Source organism: Pezoporus flaviventris, unplaced genomic scaffold (assembly GCF_033815535.1).
Source record: "Pezoporus flaviventris isolate CSIRO_AGI_PZ_B2104156 unplaced genomic scaffold, CSIRO_AGI_Pfla_v1 ptg000001l, whole genome shotgun sequence".
NCBI lineage: Eukaryota > Metazoa > Chordata > Aves > Psittaciformes > Psittacidae > Pezoporus > Pezoporus flaviventris.
Window position 1 is genome coordinate 45946253 of NW_026892549.1, and position 17207 is coordinate 45963459.

General features: G+C 41.1%; 1 protein-coding gene across 5 annotated transcripts in view; it reads right to left on the reverse strand.

Annotated features, from left to right (window-relative positions):
• Positions 1–1731: 1731 nt before the first annotated feature.
• The window catches only part of KLF7 (KLF transcription factor 7), a 63018-nt gene continuing 47542 nt past the window's right edge, over positions 1732–17207 (reverse strand). Inside the window, exons 3-6 of one of the 5 annotated variants that reach the window (XR_009743798.1) lie at positions 16896–17019; positions 9833–10112; positions 8996–9080; positions 1732–4516 (exon numbers count right to left, since the gene is read on the reverse strand). Coding sequence is in view for 2 of the 5 variants with exons in the window: in XM_061455694.1 (XP_061311678.1) it covers positions 10061–10112; positions 16896–17019 (176 nt within the window). In the remaining 3 variants the exon portion in view is untranslated. Of the gene's footprint in view, positions 4517–7602; positions 10113–16895; positions 17020–17207 lie in introns of those variants that run through there. The other 4 variants (XR_009743795.1, XR_009743797.1, XM_061455694.1 and 1 more) reach the window with 4 other exon arrangements.

The following is a 17207-nucleotide window of genomic DNA, read 5'->3' on the forward strand; positions in this document are numbered from 1 at the left end:
CTTCACTGAGTGTCTGAGGCACTGGAACAGGTTGCCCTGGCAGTGTTAAGGCCAGGTTGGACGGGGGCTTGGAACAACCTGGTCTAGTGGAAGGTGTCCCTGCTTATGGAACAGGTAAAGATCAGAGGACTGATTTACGGTAGAAGTATCTTTGTCTACACATACAGACATATAAATGCCAGAATGCTCAAAGTAGGCGAGATGCTAAATGCTTCCAGAATTTTTTAGGAAGAGAGGAAGTGAAGGAACCTGGACTTTGTCTTTACAAGAAGAAAGCTGTAAAGTCAAAATTCTGTTTGCAGAAAGAATTCTGTGTCATACCTACATCATACAAATATCTCAAGCTACAACAAGGACAATTTTTTTCCGGCCTTTTAAATTCATGGTAGGATGCCAAAAACTCTTTTACAACCGTCTGCCTCATTCACACACTCTGTGACACCAAGATTCCCCGAGATGTCACTGCCCCACTGAAGCAGACAGAGCACTGTGCAGTTTTGGCCATCTGGAACACAAGCCAAAAAGTTGACCTGTGCTGAGCCCTTTTCCAGTGCTCAAAAGCTGTTTTTTAACATACACCCAGACGCTACTACGTCCATCATCAAACATCTGGTACACCCTGAGTGACCAGAGCCACCAGGGGTGTCACTAGATCTTTTGTCTTCCAATTTACCACATGGCTTTCCAGAAAAGCTTGACATCACCTCAGCTCCTTTTACATTCAACTCCTTCCCCGAAGAGACTCACCTCTGGATGTGTCTCTCTTCATTAGCTACAGAGGGAGTATAAATAAGGAGGTTAGAGTGGTCACTTGGTTTCTAGAGCTAGATGTCAGGAGGGGAATCCTACCCTCCACCTGTCTCACATAAACAGTCCTAGTACATCTTCCAACAGGGCAAGTGAGGCATGCTGTCCCAGAAATAAAACCTAGCAGGTTGGCATCAATGAGCTCTATAGGATGTTCACATGCAAAGCTTACTGAGATTGTGCAGTGTGTGAGCACAAGACAGTAAAAACCTAAAGGGATATCAGCCTGACTTTAAAAAGTAATTTCCTTTTATGCCATGACACTGCAAAGTAATTGTGCCCAGAATGACTGTTTTTACTGCCTAAATACATTTTTAGTACTTGAGCATCCAGGTGGATTCAATTGTGCTTGCACTTTTTCAGGCATTAAAGGCGGAGACTAAATGACAGAGGCGGAGGGAAGAGAGCACTGCACTCCTGTGAGACAGCCTGATACATGGACAGTAGCATAACACTAGTGCTCAGGAGCCTCAGAGTCTAGTCCAGTTTTGACCACTGACTGACCAGCGTTTTAAAGCTAGGCATGGAAAATGCAGTGCAAGTGTTCTCTGGGTCTTCTGCAAAAATAACAGTGGTGGAAATCTTCAACCAGGGTAAACTGTCAAGTAACAGAAGTCACCAACACCAACAGAAGCACCATTACAAGCCAAATGTAGTCAGCTTTTAAGAATAAGAACGTCCTTCTTGACCATCTTTTCCAAAAGCAGTATGTGACATGGCATGAATATAAGCAACACTCGAGCTGTTATAAAATACATTAAACCCAGGAAATTATTTAAATCAAAAAATGTAATTCTGATAAGTTAAGCATACTCAGAACTGATGTCAATAACTGCTTACAGAACACCATAGGCTTAACTGATATTCAAATGCCTGTTCACAGAAGTTTCCATGAAGAAATAATATGCAAGGCACACTAAACACTGTCGGGCCAAACACATTCTACTGTTTATTACACATATTACATTCTTAAATAAAAATGCGTCACATAACATTTTTGCATAGATATCTTACAATATACCAATTTAAAAAAGAATTATGAAACAGACCAGTAACAAAAATAAATTTTTTCTTCATTAATAATTTTGTAACATTAACATACCACCATCATATAATACAAATAATATTTTTAAATCTTAAGACTTTTTGTACAGCAAAAAAACTGACAAAGTAATATATTTATATATATATATATATAAAAAGCTTAAAAAAAATAAAATGTCAAAAAAAGGCAGAACTGAGGGCTACAAGATTGGGTACTTCTGTGATATATTAGAAATACCAGAGTAGGCCTGAGAGAACGTGACCGAGGGCATCTCCAAAATGCACTTGTCAGACACATCTGGTAAAAGAAAAATTATAGTGCAAAATGAAAGTCCTTCAAGCAATGTTGTTTTCTTTTTTTTTTTTTTTTAAATAGGGAGCATTCATGCTTTTTTGTGTTGTTGCTAAACAAAAAGAAATAAATCCCCCAAACAATAATATAACATGTAGTAAGTACAGAGCAAGAAAGGTTCCAAAGGACAAGAAAGAAAACAGGCCACTTGGAAAAGCAAGGAAAGAAAATCTCAGCCTGCATTATTATTTTTCAACTAGATGAGTAGCCATGCTAAACTAAGGCCTTGTTTCTAAGAGAAAAGCTGCACTGTGGTTTAGGTACTTAAATTGGTGCAAGAACCTTCCTGTAGAGGTATCTTAACAGGCTGAAGGATTTCTTACACTTCAGCTTAACTGCATAGGATGCCAATGCAAAGAAAATCCAGGCGATCAAGTAATAAGTGCACCTACAAAGTGATTTTAACTTGACTGGTAATTGAACTTAGGGCAACTTCCCTGGTAGAGACATGGCCTTGGTAACAAAGTAGTGTTTAAACCAGTGTTTTGATCTACTTCCAGAATCTGACAGGCCTGGGGTTTAAAATACAGAGCGACGGGTAAAATGTATGTTGCAAAATATCAGGATCAGCCCTTCGGCCATCAGGCCTTCCAGGAACTGTGTGATAGCTTTTCATTTCCCCGAGAGCCTAACAAAAAAGGCTAAACTTGTTACCTTTCTGTCCATTCTAGTTCACTTCTAGTGTGTACATGCTAAGCCCTCATCCTCCCCCTTTCCACCTCCCCTCCCAACCCCAAATTTGCAGCCTATTCATTTGCAGTACACAGCAACATGTATCTCCCAGCATTGTTGAAAACTTTTCCTAGAGAAGCCGACATGAGTCCTAAAATGCAGTGGCAACAGCAAGTGCCCTCCCAAATCAAAGCAATAGGCACGGTTGGCTACTACAAACTGTAAGTCAGTAGCTCAGTTTCCTCTTCTGTGTTAGGTATATATAGTACACTGTTGTACATCCACACCCACACAGAGACAGGGTGGAGAACCTGTTTTCTGGCAGTATACAGAAGTTAGGATCAAAGCACTTAAAAAAAAATCATCAAAGCTTTCATTTTGAAAATCGCAAAGAGTTCCAACTTCAATTATTACACCAAAAATGCCATAAACAAGCATTAAGGAAAACTATAAAACCCTGTTTGAAAAACGACGCCTGCGTTTTAAAGTTTTCAGGTAGGGAAACCCATTCTTGAGGTGATAAAGGCAGCCTACCTCCCATCTCCACATTTTTATGTATATAATTCATATATATAATTATATCATTATATATATAAATTATATAGATGAGTATGTTTTGGACTTTTTCATCTAAGGGAGGAGGAAAGTCTCAGCTTTACAAGACAGATCTTAGTACCTGGTGGGCCAGATCCTACAGATCTTACAGTGCTAATTCTTGCCACTGAAGCCAATGTAGAGCTGAGGAGGAGAAAGACTGCAGTAGTCATCCCTAAACTACTAATGAAAAGAGACACAAAAGTGACAAAAGGAAGAACATCCAAGCTTGGTCTGGAAATCATCATTCAAGAAGGTGTAGATTTAATGCTAGAGAGAGACAGGCAAGATTTGTCAATGAGTAGCTGAAGTATCTTGTGAGGAAATAACTAAAATTTTTCAATACAGAGTTAAATAGAGCTATTATCACACATTGTTCTTTATTCTTTGTATGTGGGGATCTTTGCAAGTGCAATTCTATCTGAAACCAGCAAGGACTGCTTTCAAAGAGTGTTGGGTTAGAGGTGTCACCTAAGATATGAAAGCTTAAAAACAGTCTTACTGGATGGAATGATAGGATGTGCCAAGTCCTGAATGAAATCAAGAATAAAAGCCCTTGATCCACTGGGTGCTGGCCTAGTAACATTAAGTTATTTACAAAATCTTCCTCTTTTTTTTTTTTTTTTTTAAATTTAAAGATTTTAACATACATTAAGGGAACAGGCAGAGAAAAGGAAACACTTAAACAAGTTGGCTCTTCATCAGTTTTGTCAAAAGCACCAATTATGACCTCTTTTGTATGCAGATAAATACACTAGTGTGTTAGAGACAGCTAAGAAGCCCAAACTGTCTAGGGCCAGGTAAAAACAAGGGAAAAAGCCTGATCCTGTAAATATCAGGAAGGTCACAGATCAGTACACTCCATCACTGTAACTATCATATGGATCAACTCCATTTTAGCCACACACCCTGGTGAGTAATTATCTTTTTACTCCTGAAGTTAAAACAGTTCCAGAAGCAAGAACCTGGGGACTCCTCTTGGGTTCAGGTTCTTCCCCATCTGTGTTTGGTCAGCTCTTTCCACATATTAAGTGAAAATGTGCTAGCCTAAAAAAAAAACAACACACCAGTAAACCCAATTCCAAAAAGTCTGAGGAAAATAAGAATTAATAATAATAATAATAAAAATAAAAAAGTTAACCTTTGTAGAAATATATATTGGCTTAGATTTCCCGTCCTGGAAACCATCTTTGAGACTTCACATGGGTTTCTACACTAGCAATCTTGTTTCCATAATATCTGATTGGTCCCTGCAGCTGTGACACATCTCATGGTATAATATTGCTTCAAACTGGTTTGCTAAGGGCTTTGGGTTTTCTTTAAAGATTTCCTCCTCTCTAAATCTTCGTCATGAAGAAGCCTGATAAAGTTTAATGAGGATGGGAGTTTGTGAGAAACCCTAAAGATCTGTCCTACAGTCTGATCCACCAGCACAAGACTGGGAAAAACTAGAACCAATACACATGCGTCACTGAGAACTCTGAAATGAATCACAGAAACACAGAAAAATTCATGTTGGAAGGTACCTCTGGAGGTCACCTAATTCAACCCTCTGTATAAAAACAGTTTAGTTAGATCCGACTGCTCGGAGCATTGTTCAAAACACTGAAAAGAATCTAGGATTTCAGTTCATCCTTTCTCTTCCTCTTTTGCCAATTTATCCAGCTAATGCAATTTTCTAGACTGAGTCCTGGCTACTGTTCTGAAAAAGAACAACTCTGGGATAATGAAAAATACTCCAGACTCTGGAATGCCCTTTTCTGTTAGACTAATCTTTATAAAATACATTTCATAGTTTAGATTGCTCTTTATCTCCTAAGAGGAAAAAGAAACAGAACAAAGATGTACTGAAGTGGTGTTGTGGTCTAAAAAGTTACTAAATTACAGCATCATTTGTCTTTGACATAGTATGAGTGAAGCAATACAATTTTTTTTTAATTTAAGGTAAACCAGCAATGATTATATTGGAAAAACAGAATTTTGCTTGCCAAGCCTCAAGCTGGCAGCATAGAAAGTGTATTCTACAAGCATATTTTTACACACAGATTCAGCAAATCTGATTAGAAAAATCTTTATACTGGTGCTTCCTAACTGAAGTTTTTCATAAGTCCATTTAAAAATAGAATCTTACCATACAGTATAACTTGTCTCAATTAGGTAATTGAAGAATCCAAAATAAATTATATCAACATTGTAACACATGAAGCACATCTTGATCTGGAATATTCTGTCTGGTTTTGGTCTCCCCATTACAAGAAAATTACTGACATATTGGAGAAAGTCGAGCAGATAGCCACCACAGAGATCATGTTCTGGAACACATGATGGATGAAGAGAGGCTGAAAGACATGGTTCAACCTTATGAAGAGGAAGGCCAGGGCAGATCTTATTGCTGTCTACAGGTACCTAACAGAGGGTGCAGAGAAGAAGCCAGACTCTTCTTGAAGGTGCACAGTGGATGAGGCAATGAAAACAAGTTGGAACACGAAAAATTCCTACCTGAAACATGGACTTTAGATTTTTTTAATTTTACCATGAAGGCAATCAAATATTGGATGAGCTTGTAGAAAAAAGTTGTAGAATGTCCATCCTTGGGGATATTTAAAACTCAGCTGGATATGGCCCTGAGCAACCAGCTCTAGTTGGAGGTTGGCCAAGACAGTTTCTGGAGACCCCTTCCCACCTGCATGATTCTATCATTGACTACTCTGCTCCAAAATATTATTTATCTACTCACAAAAACTCGCATTTGCTTTAGTTGCTTCCTCTATGTACACTATTTTCAGAGACTTTTATCTCAATTTGTTCTCACCCTGAAGTTCCATGGCCTTGGAAATCACAATCTTTCTTATAATGGCTTCTCTTTTGCAAATAGGCATAAATCTAGCATGGAGGAAACAAGGTAAAGCTTCTCCTTTCTACAGCTGGATAACTCAGTCCTCAACTGTCACCAAATCATCTGTTTCTGGGTTTGCTTCCAAAAAGGCTTACAGAGAGGATTAGTCTTTCCTCATTAGCCTGTTTCTACTCATAGTTTATGAAGAGAGGGCAACTTTAGCAAGGAGACACACGCTCAAAAAGAATCTAGCTATAACAAAGTTTGAAGTGCACATCTTAAAATATCTGTGAAGAAACAAATCTTGTCATTGTAAAAAATGAACCCTGGGATGTTGAATCCTAATTATGCCTTTCTAAAATGGAGGCTCCTTCTACAAAATACCAGGTATAGTTCAAAACCTTACTAATGACTAAGACACTTGCACCAAAAAACTGAAGTCTAGAGACTGTCTGAGCACACCATGTATACAAATGAAAAATACCTCCCTTTACAAGCAGAAGAGATGTTCCTAAAGCTCAGAATTTGGCATCAGATTTCAAAACCTACTACAGAGAGAGCCTGAAAAGTCTGAAATGTGGTTAAGTCTCTTATTCCCCTTTTAGCTATGCTTTTAGGCTATTTGGATCCAAGATTTAGATGTAGGTCTGCCTCTAGAACAAAATAATCAGACATTTCAGCATGTATTCTTCCACGGGGCCCTTGTTCTGCCGTATTTAAATAAGATGTCAACAAGACCATAAATGACAACTGGAAGTAAATAAAGAGTCTTGCTTGATTTTTTTTAGTTTTAAATAGAGGCTGGTACTTAAACTGTCACTTAATAATTAAGGTTTGTAGACTACTGACAGCGTGTCTAAAGGCAGGTGTGTTCAGAGGTCAAAGGAGGATATTTATACAGGTTGACAGCCAATGATTATCATAGTGGTGGGTTTGAGAGCACACACTTTAGGACACTACAGTAATGAAATTGTAGGATTCTCTTACCCTTTTTTTAATCTAATACACTGACTGGATGCTCTACAGTTTCACACAGCTGAGGTTTCAGTTCCCATTAGACATCTGGCAGGATGCTCTATATATTCCAACACAAATTGGATTGTAGGGCCCTCAGTCCCAGTGGAACAGCTGGGTGGAATGGCCATTAAAAAGTATGCAAATACAGAGAAATACGAGATTGTCAGCAAGCAGTGCTCTGCAATTTTTAAATGTATACATATATATATAAGCATATATATATACACATATAGAGTATAGTTAGTTTAAAATCTTTGGAATAAACTCAATTTTTGTTCTCTCTTTCTCTCTGTCTTCCTTTCTTTTCTTTCACTCTCTCTCTCTCTCATGCTCTTATCATGAATGTTACATCATTGTCCCCAAAAGATGGTTAGATTTTGGTCCATATTTCTTGCCATATGGGCCAGACATCGTATTTCCCCCGTCCCCAAAGTGTTCAATTGACAGTCACAGTGTTTTGTGAAAACTGTGAAGAAAACCAGCATCTTTCAAGTAAATTCAATCTCTCACTGGAGTCGAAGGTTGCAAAGCGTGAGATTGCACTGTGAGGGTGGTAAGACACTGGAACAGGTTGCCCCTAGAAGTTGTGGATGCCCCATCCCTGGAAGTGTTCAAGGCCAGGTTAGGTGGGGCTTTGGTCTTGTGGAGGTGTCCCTGCCCACGGCAGGATGGTTGGAAGTAGATGATCTTTAAGGTCCCTTCCAACCCAAACCATTCTATGATTCTATGATTCTATGAAAACACTGAGAATTCAAGTGCCAAGGATCCTGGTGACAGCTCTTAAACATCTATTGATTTTCCTGTTTCCTCTTTTTCCCCCCTAAGAGTACAGTTTTACCTCCCCAAACATAAATTAAGGGAAATATTTAACAGTCAATGCGTCAAAACAGTCAAAGAAGGGCAGTTGGCTAATACAGCATAAAAGAGCAGCAACCATTTGTGGACCACGCGCCATTTTGTTTCATTTCTAGACACATCTTGTAGGGATGGGTCCCAGAATATACAAAATATACAACCAAATGACCACCTGCCTGCTTGCATAGGCCATTTTTATGGTCCTAAATGCAGTCTTTGGAGTCAGGGCCAGTGCCAAATAGTTTGAAATGCAAGTTATGGTGAGATACACATTTTGTTTTTCTTTTGCAATGAAGACTTCAATCCTCTTTGAGCCAACAAAATCAAATTAGCAATAGGACTGAAGGGCAAGCATGAGACCTCCACTTCTTGATGGTTCACACAGTAGGCCAAAACGGACCTCTAAGTTAGTAATACTTTAGACCAATCATTTGGAAAGCCTCACTGCTGTGTGTAAAATCCAACCCTTCCTTCACCGTTCACACTATTACACTTTCTCATATAGGAGTGGACTACAGCATCAACTTGATGAATGGAAAAGGAGGACTTTGTTAATTTCTTTAAAAGGCTAATGCTGAATGAAGCCATTGTACTTGGAAGAGGTTCTCGATTTCCCACTCAATGACTGGAGTAGGGTTTTTGGCTTGGATTTTTTTGTGTGTAAGATGCTCAACAAACATTAGCTTTAAATTAAACGTCGGCAGGTACTCTTTACGCAAACGAAAGTCCAATGTTTTAGATTGGTTAATAGAAGAACAGCAAGAAAAAGCAACATAATTCATTGCTAAGTCACTGTGGGTTGTGGCTAACATGCTCACATGATGTGGAAGGAATCCTGTAGTCATGCCTGTGTGGCCAGTCCCAGATGGATATTCAGGTGGAGACAAGGAGTTCTGAAGATCACTTGTTTGTGAAGAAAAGAGAAAATATGTTTAAGCTTCCAAATAAGCTTTTAAAGTTTTTTGTTCAACAAAGAAACAAGAAGTCCTAGCTATGGCAATAAGGTGAGGCCTACAGAGACATTAGGTGCTGTTTCTCTGGGGTTTATCCCTTGGCCACTTAGCCATCATGGCAGCAGCTTCCAGAGTCCCTAGTGCATATGTTGTGCAATAGCCAAAACAAAAAACAAAAACAACCAACAAAAATATAGTCCTCCGTGAAGTCTACATAAACTCAGGCCAAAAAAGAGGATATTTGTGTCACAAGTGTCACTCCACAGTCTACTGCCATTAAGGCCACTGGTATTGACTTAAAAGGATCTCAATAGCTCAGTTCTAGGAAGAAGAACCAAAACCATGACAGGTCAAAGTGTCTGTGAGAAGTCTGACGCATTGAACATTAGGAATTCTCAGACAAAGAACAAATGAACCAAGAGGTTAATTTTGGCTACCAAACTGGGATTTGGTTTTCTAGGTCATTGTTCCCCCCCATCTATTTAAAAAGAAAGTTAGTGCTACAAATATGCAACTTCAAGACGACATATTCTCCTGTTGAGTTGCATTGAGAAGCAAGTTAAATAAGCCCCTCCTACTGCCGTCCACCTGCAGGGAAGTCTCCTTTGTGTTCTTTGATTTCCATTGGCAAAGCCAGGAAACAAATCCAAGGGACGAAGCACTGTAAGCAATTATTTCTCCTCATTGACTTCACCTCTATACCATTTCCTCGCCTGCATCTTCACCCATCCAGCTGGGGCAAGGCATGAAGAACTGATGTAAGTATTGAAGTATAATCGGGTGCATGACAGTGTGAGCGTGTGGTCTCTGTACAGAGGATTACACGTGATCAAGTTCTTGTCTCCTGCAAGGTAGCGCGTTGAAACTTGAGTCCCACTTTCATCTCACAACACTGAGCTCAGATGACATCTGTGCCAAGCTGACTGGTATTTAGATGTGTCTTTTCATGTGGAGGGCAAGGTGATCAGACCTGGAAAAACACCTGCAAAATAAAGCAAGTGGGAAATGACATAAATACAGGATTTGGGGAAACAGGGCTCCTGTCCCTTCTTCACTATGTACAGGAGAAAGTACATATCCAAGTTTAGAGGCACTCTTCAGATTATCCATGGATCACCACCAAACCATGTGTGATTGACCTCTGTGACCACAAATGGCCAACTATCCTGGCTCTCTGGTAGATAAATAGACTACTCTTCTCCTTTCTCTTATCCTCTCCCTCTCTCTGCTTTCACTGAGTCAAATATCAGGGAAGAGTGCTCACCTGTATTGCAAAATCAAATATTTAGTATTAGCATGTGTGTGCATATAAAACCAAAGAAATAAACTAAGTCAGTTTTGTTCAGAGTTTTCACTCAGCAAGACCAGTTTAAAATAAAAACACCAGCTTTCTCAACTGCCCAGCACCTACAACAAGCATTGAAGCATGACGCCAGATTTGAAAGCTGAATTCTCATTTCTAACTCCAAACTGAAAGGAAAGCTGGTTCAGTTTGGAGGGTGATAATCCGACAGGCTACATACTCTCTCTGCGGGAATCTGGGTGGTAATATGTGGATGTTGATGAATGCCCTCTCCTTGAAGGATGTTGGGAGAAGATAAGGTCTTATGCCTATTTTGTAAGAATGAAAATTGAAAGACAGAGAAGGCGAGGAAATTGTAAATCACACAAGAAGTCTGGCAAAATGAAACAGAACAAAAAAAAAAGCCAGGAGTTCAGCTTTCAACTTCTGTTCTTTATCCACAAAGCTGTTTTTCTCCATCTCATATGAAAGTGTAATATTTTAACACTCTGAACATGTAGGTGGCTGCTGATAAGACAGACTTAGAGCAGCAACCCTGGAGAACTAGTTGAGATTTAGGGTTGGTCTAAACATGCAGTTAATTGAGAATAAGGTAGGGCATGTATCTGAAACAAAGCCTGTATTCTTGATTAACTCCCTCTCTAAAGGCTTATAATTGCCTTCTTCTGAAATTACTTAATCCACTTGGGAAGCAGGTTAAGATAATAAAAACCACACTTGCTCCTGGAGAAGACCAACCCCAGCAAGAGTTAATCAGGAATTACTATTCTAAACCAGCTGCCTTGTAACAGACATGCTGCAGGGCACTCACAGCAGCAGGAATAGCAGCCCATACCCAGGCACTTCACACCACCAAGATATTGTCACAGTGATCAGGGGAATATGTTCTCAGGAAGACAAGTGCTCTGCTTCCCTGACATTCAATATATACTCTATTTTATCAAGACTGCCGGTAAGCAAGAATATTTTTTCAACTTTTATACCCATTAGAAGGGGATTGAAAGCACCAACTCATGTCACAACCACCATCACAGTGTCATTACAGATACGTACGGTACCAAAGAGCAAACCACAGGATAAGTGGGGAGTAGTTGTGGCTGCCTACCCCAAAGCCCTAACCTGGAGCCTGCTCGTCAGAGCAGCAGGACTCAAGACACTCTCAGAAATTAAACTTGTACTAGATACACTTCAAGTTGAGCACTAAAAAGTGGAAGATTCACAAGTTCCTTGCAAATCCTGGTTTGCCTTCTTTCCACCCTAAGCCACAAGACACTGGCTTATTTATTCTTACTAATAGCAAAAAATATCTATTCTAAGTATCACACAAAGCCCCACGTATCTTTGGCTTTTGAGTAAACTGGTTTTGTAGGCTCTGAGGGCACCAAGAAAAACTCCTTCCAGAACTGACTTACCTTAAGTGTCTTTTCACTGCCCCATAGAGTATAAAAGAGCCACTGATACTGGCCTGAAGAAGACCCAGATGGCTTATTGTGAGAATGTGGACGGCTCATATATGGGCACTAAATGTACTTTCAAAAAAGCAGTTTTTAGTTGAGTATTCCACATTTTTCAAGAAGAAGAAGGTAAAAGAATGAATTTAACTACTCAGTAAAAAAAGCCAAATACCAAAGATAAAAAAGAAGAACACTCAATCTAAAGGCAAACACCCAGAGGATAAACACCCTAAGCAGAGAAATGCTGAGAAAGAGAAGCACTATAATAATGAAGAGATTTTAAATAGTTAGGGGATCTTTTCTGCCCTGCTGGGCAATCTATCTGCATCTACATGCAGAGGTGAGTGATCAAGAGGTACATTTTTAAGACACAGAAACCTCACAAGAAGGCAACTTTTGCAATAAAAGCCAGAAATTCATCTTCAGCGGATGAGCATAGCTCTGCTCAAGTCAGCTGTTCTCTACTGATTTGTAGTGGCTTACAAGGGGGTTAATACCGTCAGAGTGGTGAAAATTAAAAAGAAAGCCTTCAAAATGGGATGGAGGCTGCATTCCTGCAAGCTCCTGCATGAAGCACAGCAAGACAGATGTGAATCTGACAATGGACACTTGGCTTTCAACACAGCAGGCTCAGCACAGCTAGAATTTTCTAGCCCTAGGGTGCCAAAATACACCCTTGGACCAACATCCTTCTCGTCAGTCTAAACTGAGAAAGCAGCATGCTCTGGCTACAAGGGCTGGCAAAACAAAACAACAGCTTGAGCGGCTGCCAAAAAGACATGCACCAGCTGGCACTTCAGTCTAGGACTAGTCATAAGACCACCACCCAAGCATGGCTTTTCCTCCCCGATTGTCTCTGTCATGGATGCAACTCAGGGAAAAAGAATGCTGAGTCACAGCACAGCAAGACTGTTTCACATCAGTAACCACAGTATTAGCATCTAGTATATTTTTCAGCCTTAGAATATGTTTATAGCTAATAAAATAGCTTCATATTTGCTAGTTTATAGCTAATAAAATGGTACAGTACTAAGTCTTCACATTCTCCTGCTGATTAATTTGGTTAGTTCTAGCTCTTGGTAAGGCTGGTGGATGTGGGTAGTTATTTTCAGCAGTAAAACAGTCCCTAAATCACACTAACAAAAAAAGCTACTCTTAAGTGGACACATTTTTTTAACTTCTGGGACCAGAGGCAGCAGTGGAAGAGGCTCCATAAGATAAGATATCAAGGGAAACTCCTTTCTTCACAAACTAGGAAACACCAGCTTGCTGGTCTCTAGCCCTGACCATGAGACAGACGAACCTGCTCCACACCTCTGGCTCTACACCTCTTCCAGTTCCAGACTGTGGTACATGGGCCCATCACAGTCTTCACTGTCATCCCTCTCCCAGTCCAGCTCTTCCGGCAAAGACAGTTTATACTAGAGTAAGATACCCTAATTCTGAAAGTCATACAGTGATGCATGACATGTAAATTCCCTACTCGCAAACACGCTTCCTTCCTTTCTCTTCTTGCTTTATCTCCTTAGCAACACAGCGCTGCTTGGCACTGAAGCCTCTGCAGGAGAAAGAGGGAAGGTAACTACACTGAGAAGTAAATATATTGCTCAGCCATCTCTCTTACCAGCTGTGGATTCTCCACTGTGGGACGTGTTCATTCCAGCTAAGTGTGCTCTTACCTTGCTGTCAAAAAGGAAACCGTGCGTACATGTACACATACATATACACATACAGAGGAATATATACCCCAATAGTCTGCCACTAAGCTCCTATCTCCTAAACACATATTTATGTAGAACAAGCAATTGCCACTACCCTGTCATGCTCTTCCCCTTTGCGTGCTGAGGGCTTGCACTGTGTGAGGAACATAAGCCTAGCTTTTGTTTCTGAAGAGCAAAATTCCTGGAGAATGCTAATAACCAGCACATCCAAGGTGCCTGGAAGGCAGTATAGACTTGTACACTGCTTTCTGCACCACTTTAACTGATTTTCTTTTTTCCCCTGCTGCGCAAACCACGCACCATTTGAGGTACATGTGGTGCTACTGAAACCAGTGGTAGTTTACTAACAATGTGATATGAGGGTTGCATGATGTTGGAATAGGGCTGGGACAGCAGAAGAGAATCACATCATATCTCTTTTGTTTTAAAACTGACTGGTACACAGAGGACATTAACACCCTTTCGATGTCAACCAGAAGGTTAGAGACACAAACACATTTGAAAACACCTTGGGAAGGGAACTGCAACCAGACTGTGTCCACAATGTTCCCCTTCTTCACTTTCATGCTCTGATTGCCAAGGTATGGCCTTCACCTCTGAACAACAGGCATATGTTTTGTGCTATGTCAGTGCTGTTAAAAGAGCTCCAAAGGACTTCCTGAAGTTTAGCAAGTCAGATGTCTGAGAGAGTGACCACTCCTGTAAATAATGGTGTGTGCAATAAAAGGTGGCAGTTCAAATATGGAGAAACTGTTATCCAGCTGGGAACTCCAGCTCAAAAAGGAGCATCTTTAATATTAAAAGTCTGCCTAAATAACTAAGGACAGACTTAGGCACATGTTTCAGCACTTGCTTGAGGTAGAATCAGCCACAGGAGGTAGTAGAGAGATCTATGAATGAGAAAAGAAGGGAAAATAGTGGTATGGCAGAACAGCCCCAAAGAACAGGCACTATTACATGCCTGAGCCAACTGACTAGGAGAGTAAAGACAAATCTGTCTCCTGCCACCACACACAGATGGTATGTGCACAGAGTTGAACAGTGCACAATCCCCAGCGCTCTTAACACACTAATAAATATTTTCCAGCATCTACAGATTCAGCTGAAGAGCAGAAAATGCATTAGATGGTTGCAAGAATGTATCTCTTGACTGCAGTGACCGAGTTGGCTGCCAAAGAAAAATCCTACGTACACAGGGATAATGTGTAAAGGGAGGAGTATGGATACTTAACAAAGGTTTGAAAGAGACTGAGTAGTTGTAATCACTGGATGCATTTCTTTAGATTTCTGCTAAAAATATTGTTTGCCCTGACACAGAAACCCTGCGGTTTTGTGTGCGTGTATGTATGTGTGTTTGTGGGGCCAGGATGGTTAGTTTGTGCTTCAGAGGAAAGAAAAGAAAAAGGCGATGCCTTACATTTAAAACAGAGAACATAACTATTCTCCTTCACAGAGAGGTGCTTATACAAAAGCAGAACTCCAGAGGTCCCTACTTGGCTTATTCTGTCCCTCATTCTGAGCAAACAAAAGATAATCCAGGGATAAAACAAAAGATAATCCAAGAGGAAGCCCTCTGTGGGGGAAGGGGGATGGGAAGAGGGGAGACAAGGGCAGAAGAGCACTTAAGGAGATGAAGCTCCTGGAAAGGCAGGATGTGAAAATGATCAAATTTCCTTCCCATAAAAGGATGGGGTCCCTTGTTTATGTCTCACACATCCTCTCTCCACGCATGTTCTCTGCTGGTCTGGTGTACCCAGAGGCTTCCTAGAGCCTTTATTGTATTACAAAATGTTTCCTTATCAGCACAGAGAACCTTAGTCCTGCATTAAAAAGATGGGTAATTTTCTTAAGCCTCTTTAAAAAATATATAGAAATAGGATTAGCTGGATAACATGTTCGGATGCAAGCACATTATTTGATTACTCAATAGTGGATCCAGGTTTCACCCAGGGCACTGCCAATCTCCAGCTGGGGGGGGGGGGGGTGAGGGGGAGAAATGCTCATTGTTCGATCCTGTCAGGGCTGTCAAGAGTCATTACAGGGGTAATTGCTTTTGCTCCACCCTAATTTCTTATCAATTTGGATTGGGGATAGGAAGGAAGGTTTTTCTTTTGGTTTTGTTTCTAAATTCAAAGAACACATCTTTCAAAAACACTCAGCACCGAGCAACGATGACTGTGTTTTTCAATGAGCTCTTCATTCACTCAAGCAGCTGAAGCAGTGAGGACTGTGAAAAGGAATCTGCAGTGAGGGGCAGCAGCCATGGCTCCCACTGGGAGCTGCTGGGTGCTCAGCTCACCAGGCAAAATTGGGCCCTTCTTTTTAAGTGCCCAGGGGGAACTGTTGCACCACAGGCTCTTGAGAAACCCTGTCTCTGGATACCTGTCAGGCCTTTAAATCTGGGCCCACACAGAATGAAGGTGCAGAGTATCTGAGTATTTCCCACATCAAACAGATGTCAAGCAAGGGTGAGATTTAAAACTGTAAGGAAAGATTCACTAATGAGTAGGAATATGCAGAGATCACCAATTCTACACAAAACAACTTCATGAAATTGAATTGTAAGATACACCTAAATCACTCCTGTGCTTTTGAAAACAATGCCCTTTCCTGTCTTCTATTGACCCTCTCCTGCTGAACATGGGGAAGCATGAAGCCCTGTACTCAGTGGTAAAGAGAAGACAACAAACATAAAGAAATTAAGTGCTTTTTTTCCAGTATTTGGGTACTTGTGGCACAACAGCCACACACACTTCCCATCTCCCCTGTTGTACACCCACGTGTTTGTTAGGCCCACTCTGACAAAAGGCAGGCAACCAGCAATGGTGCTTGGGGTAGTCCTTGAAGCAAATAGAAGGAGCTCTGCCTTTGTGAGGGCACCAGGCCCATAGGACCAGGAAATGGCAAACTGTGGAGATGCTTTGTTTAGAGGTCCATTGCTGAAGAAGTCTGGGGCCCTCTGGAAGTCTTCTCTGCTTCAAGAGAAACCAGCAGGTTTCAGTCAGACCTACACCTGGTCCCACATCTTTGTGCTGTGGTAGGGAAACAGCTTAGGCTACCTAGGAAGTATTTCCCCTCTGCCAGCCGGCCTGGCCACTTAGGCAGAGATGACAGCGGCAGAGTGGAGGGTCCCCCCTTCACTTGGGGATCAAGGCACTGGGACAGGAGGCCAGAAGGGGCCCCCCTCCTGGGAGCCAGGTCTCTTGTCTCAGGGAGCTGGTGGCTCTGTGCAATTCACAAAGCCCACATGTTGCTTGAACATTAGGAATGTTAGGAGGCTGCATTACCTGTCACAATGGTTGCATTTAAAGGGCTTTGCACCCGTGTGCTTTCTGTAATGCCTTGTGAGCTCGTCACTCCGTGCAAAACGCCACTCGCACCCTTCCCACGAGCACTTGTAAGGCTTCTCACCTGCAGAGGAGAGGAGAGAACAGTCAGCGTGGCAGCAGGATTACTGAGCACTCAACTTGCAAGCCCTGTGTCCTCCCACCTTCTCTGTCCCGCTCAGGCAGCTAAGCCTGTCACACAATTCATGGCCAATGTGGGATGGAAACAACTTAGTACTTGCGATGCATTATACTGAGGATGGATCCAGCCCA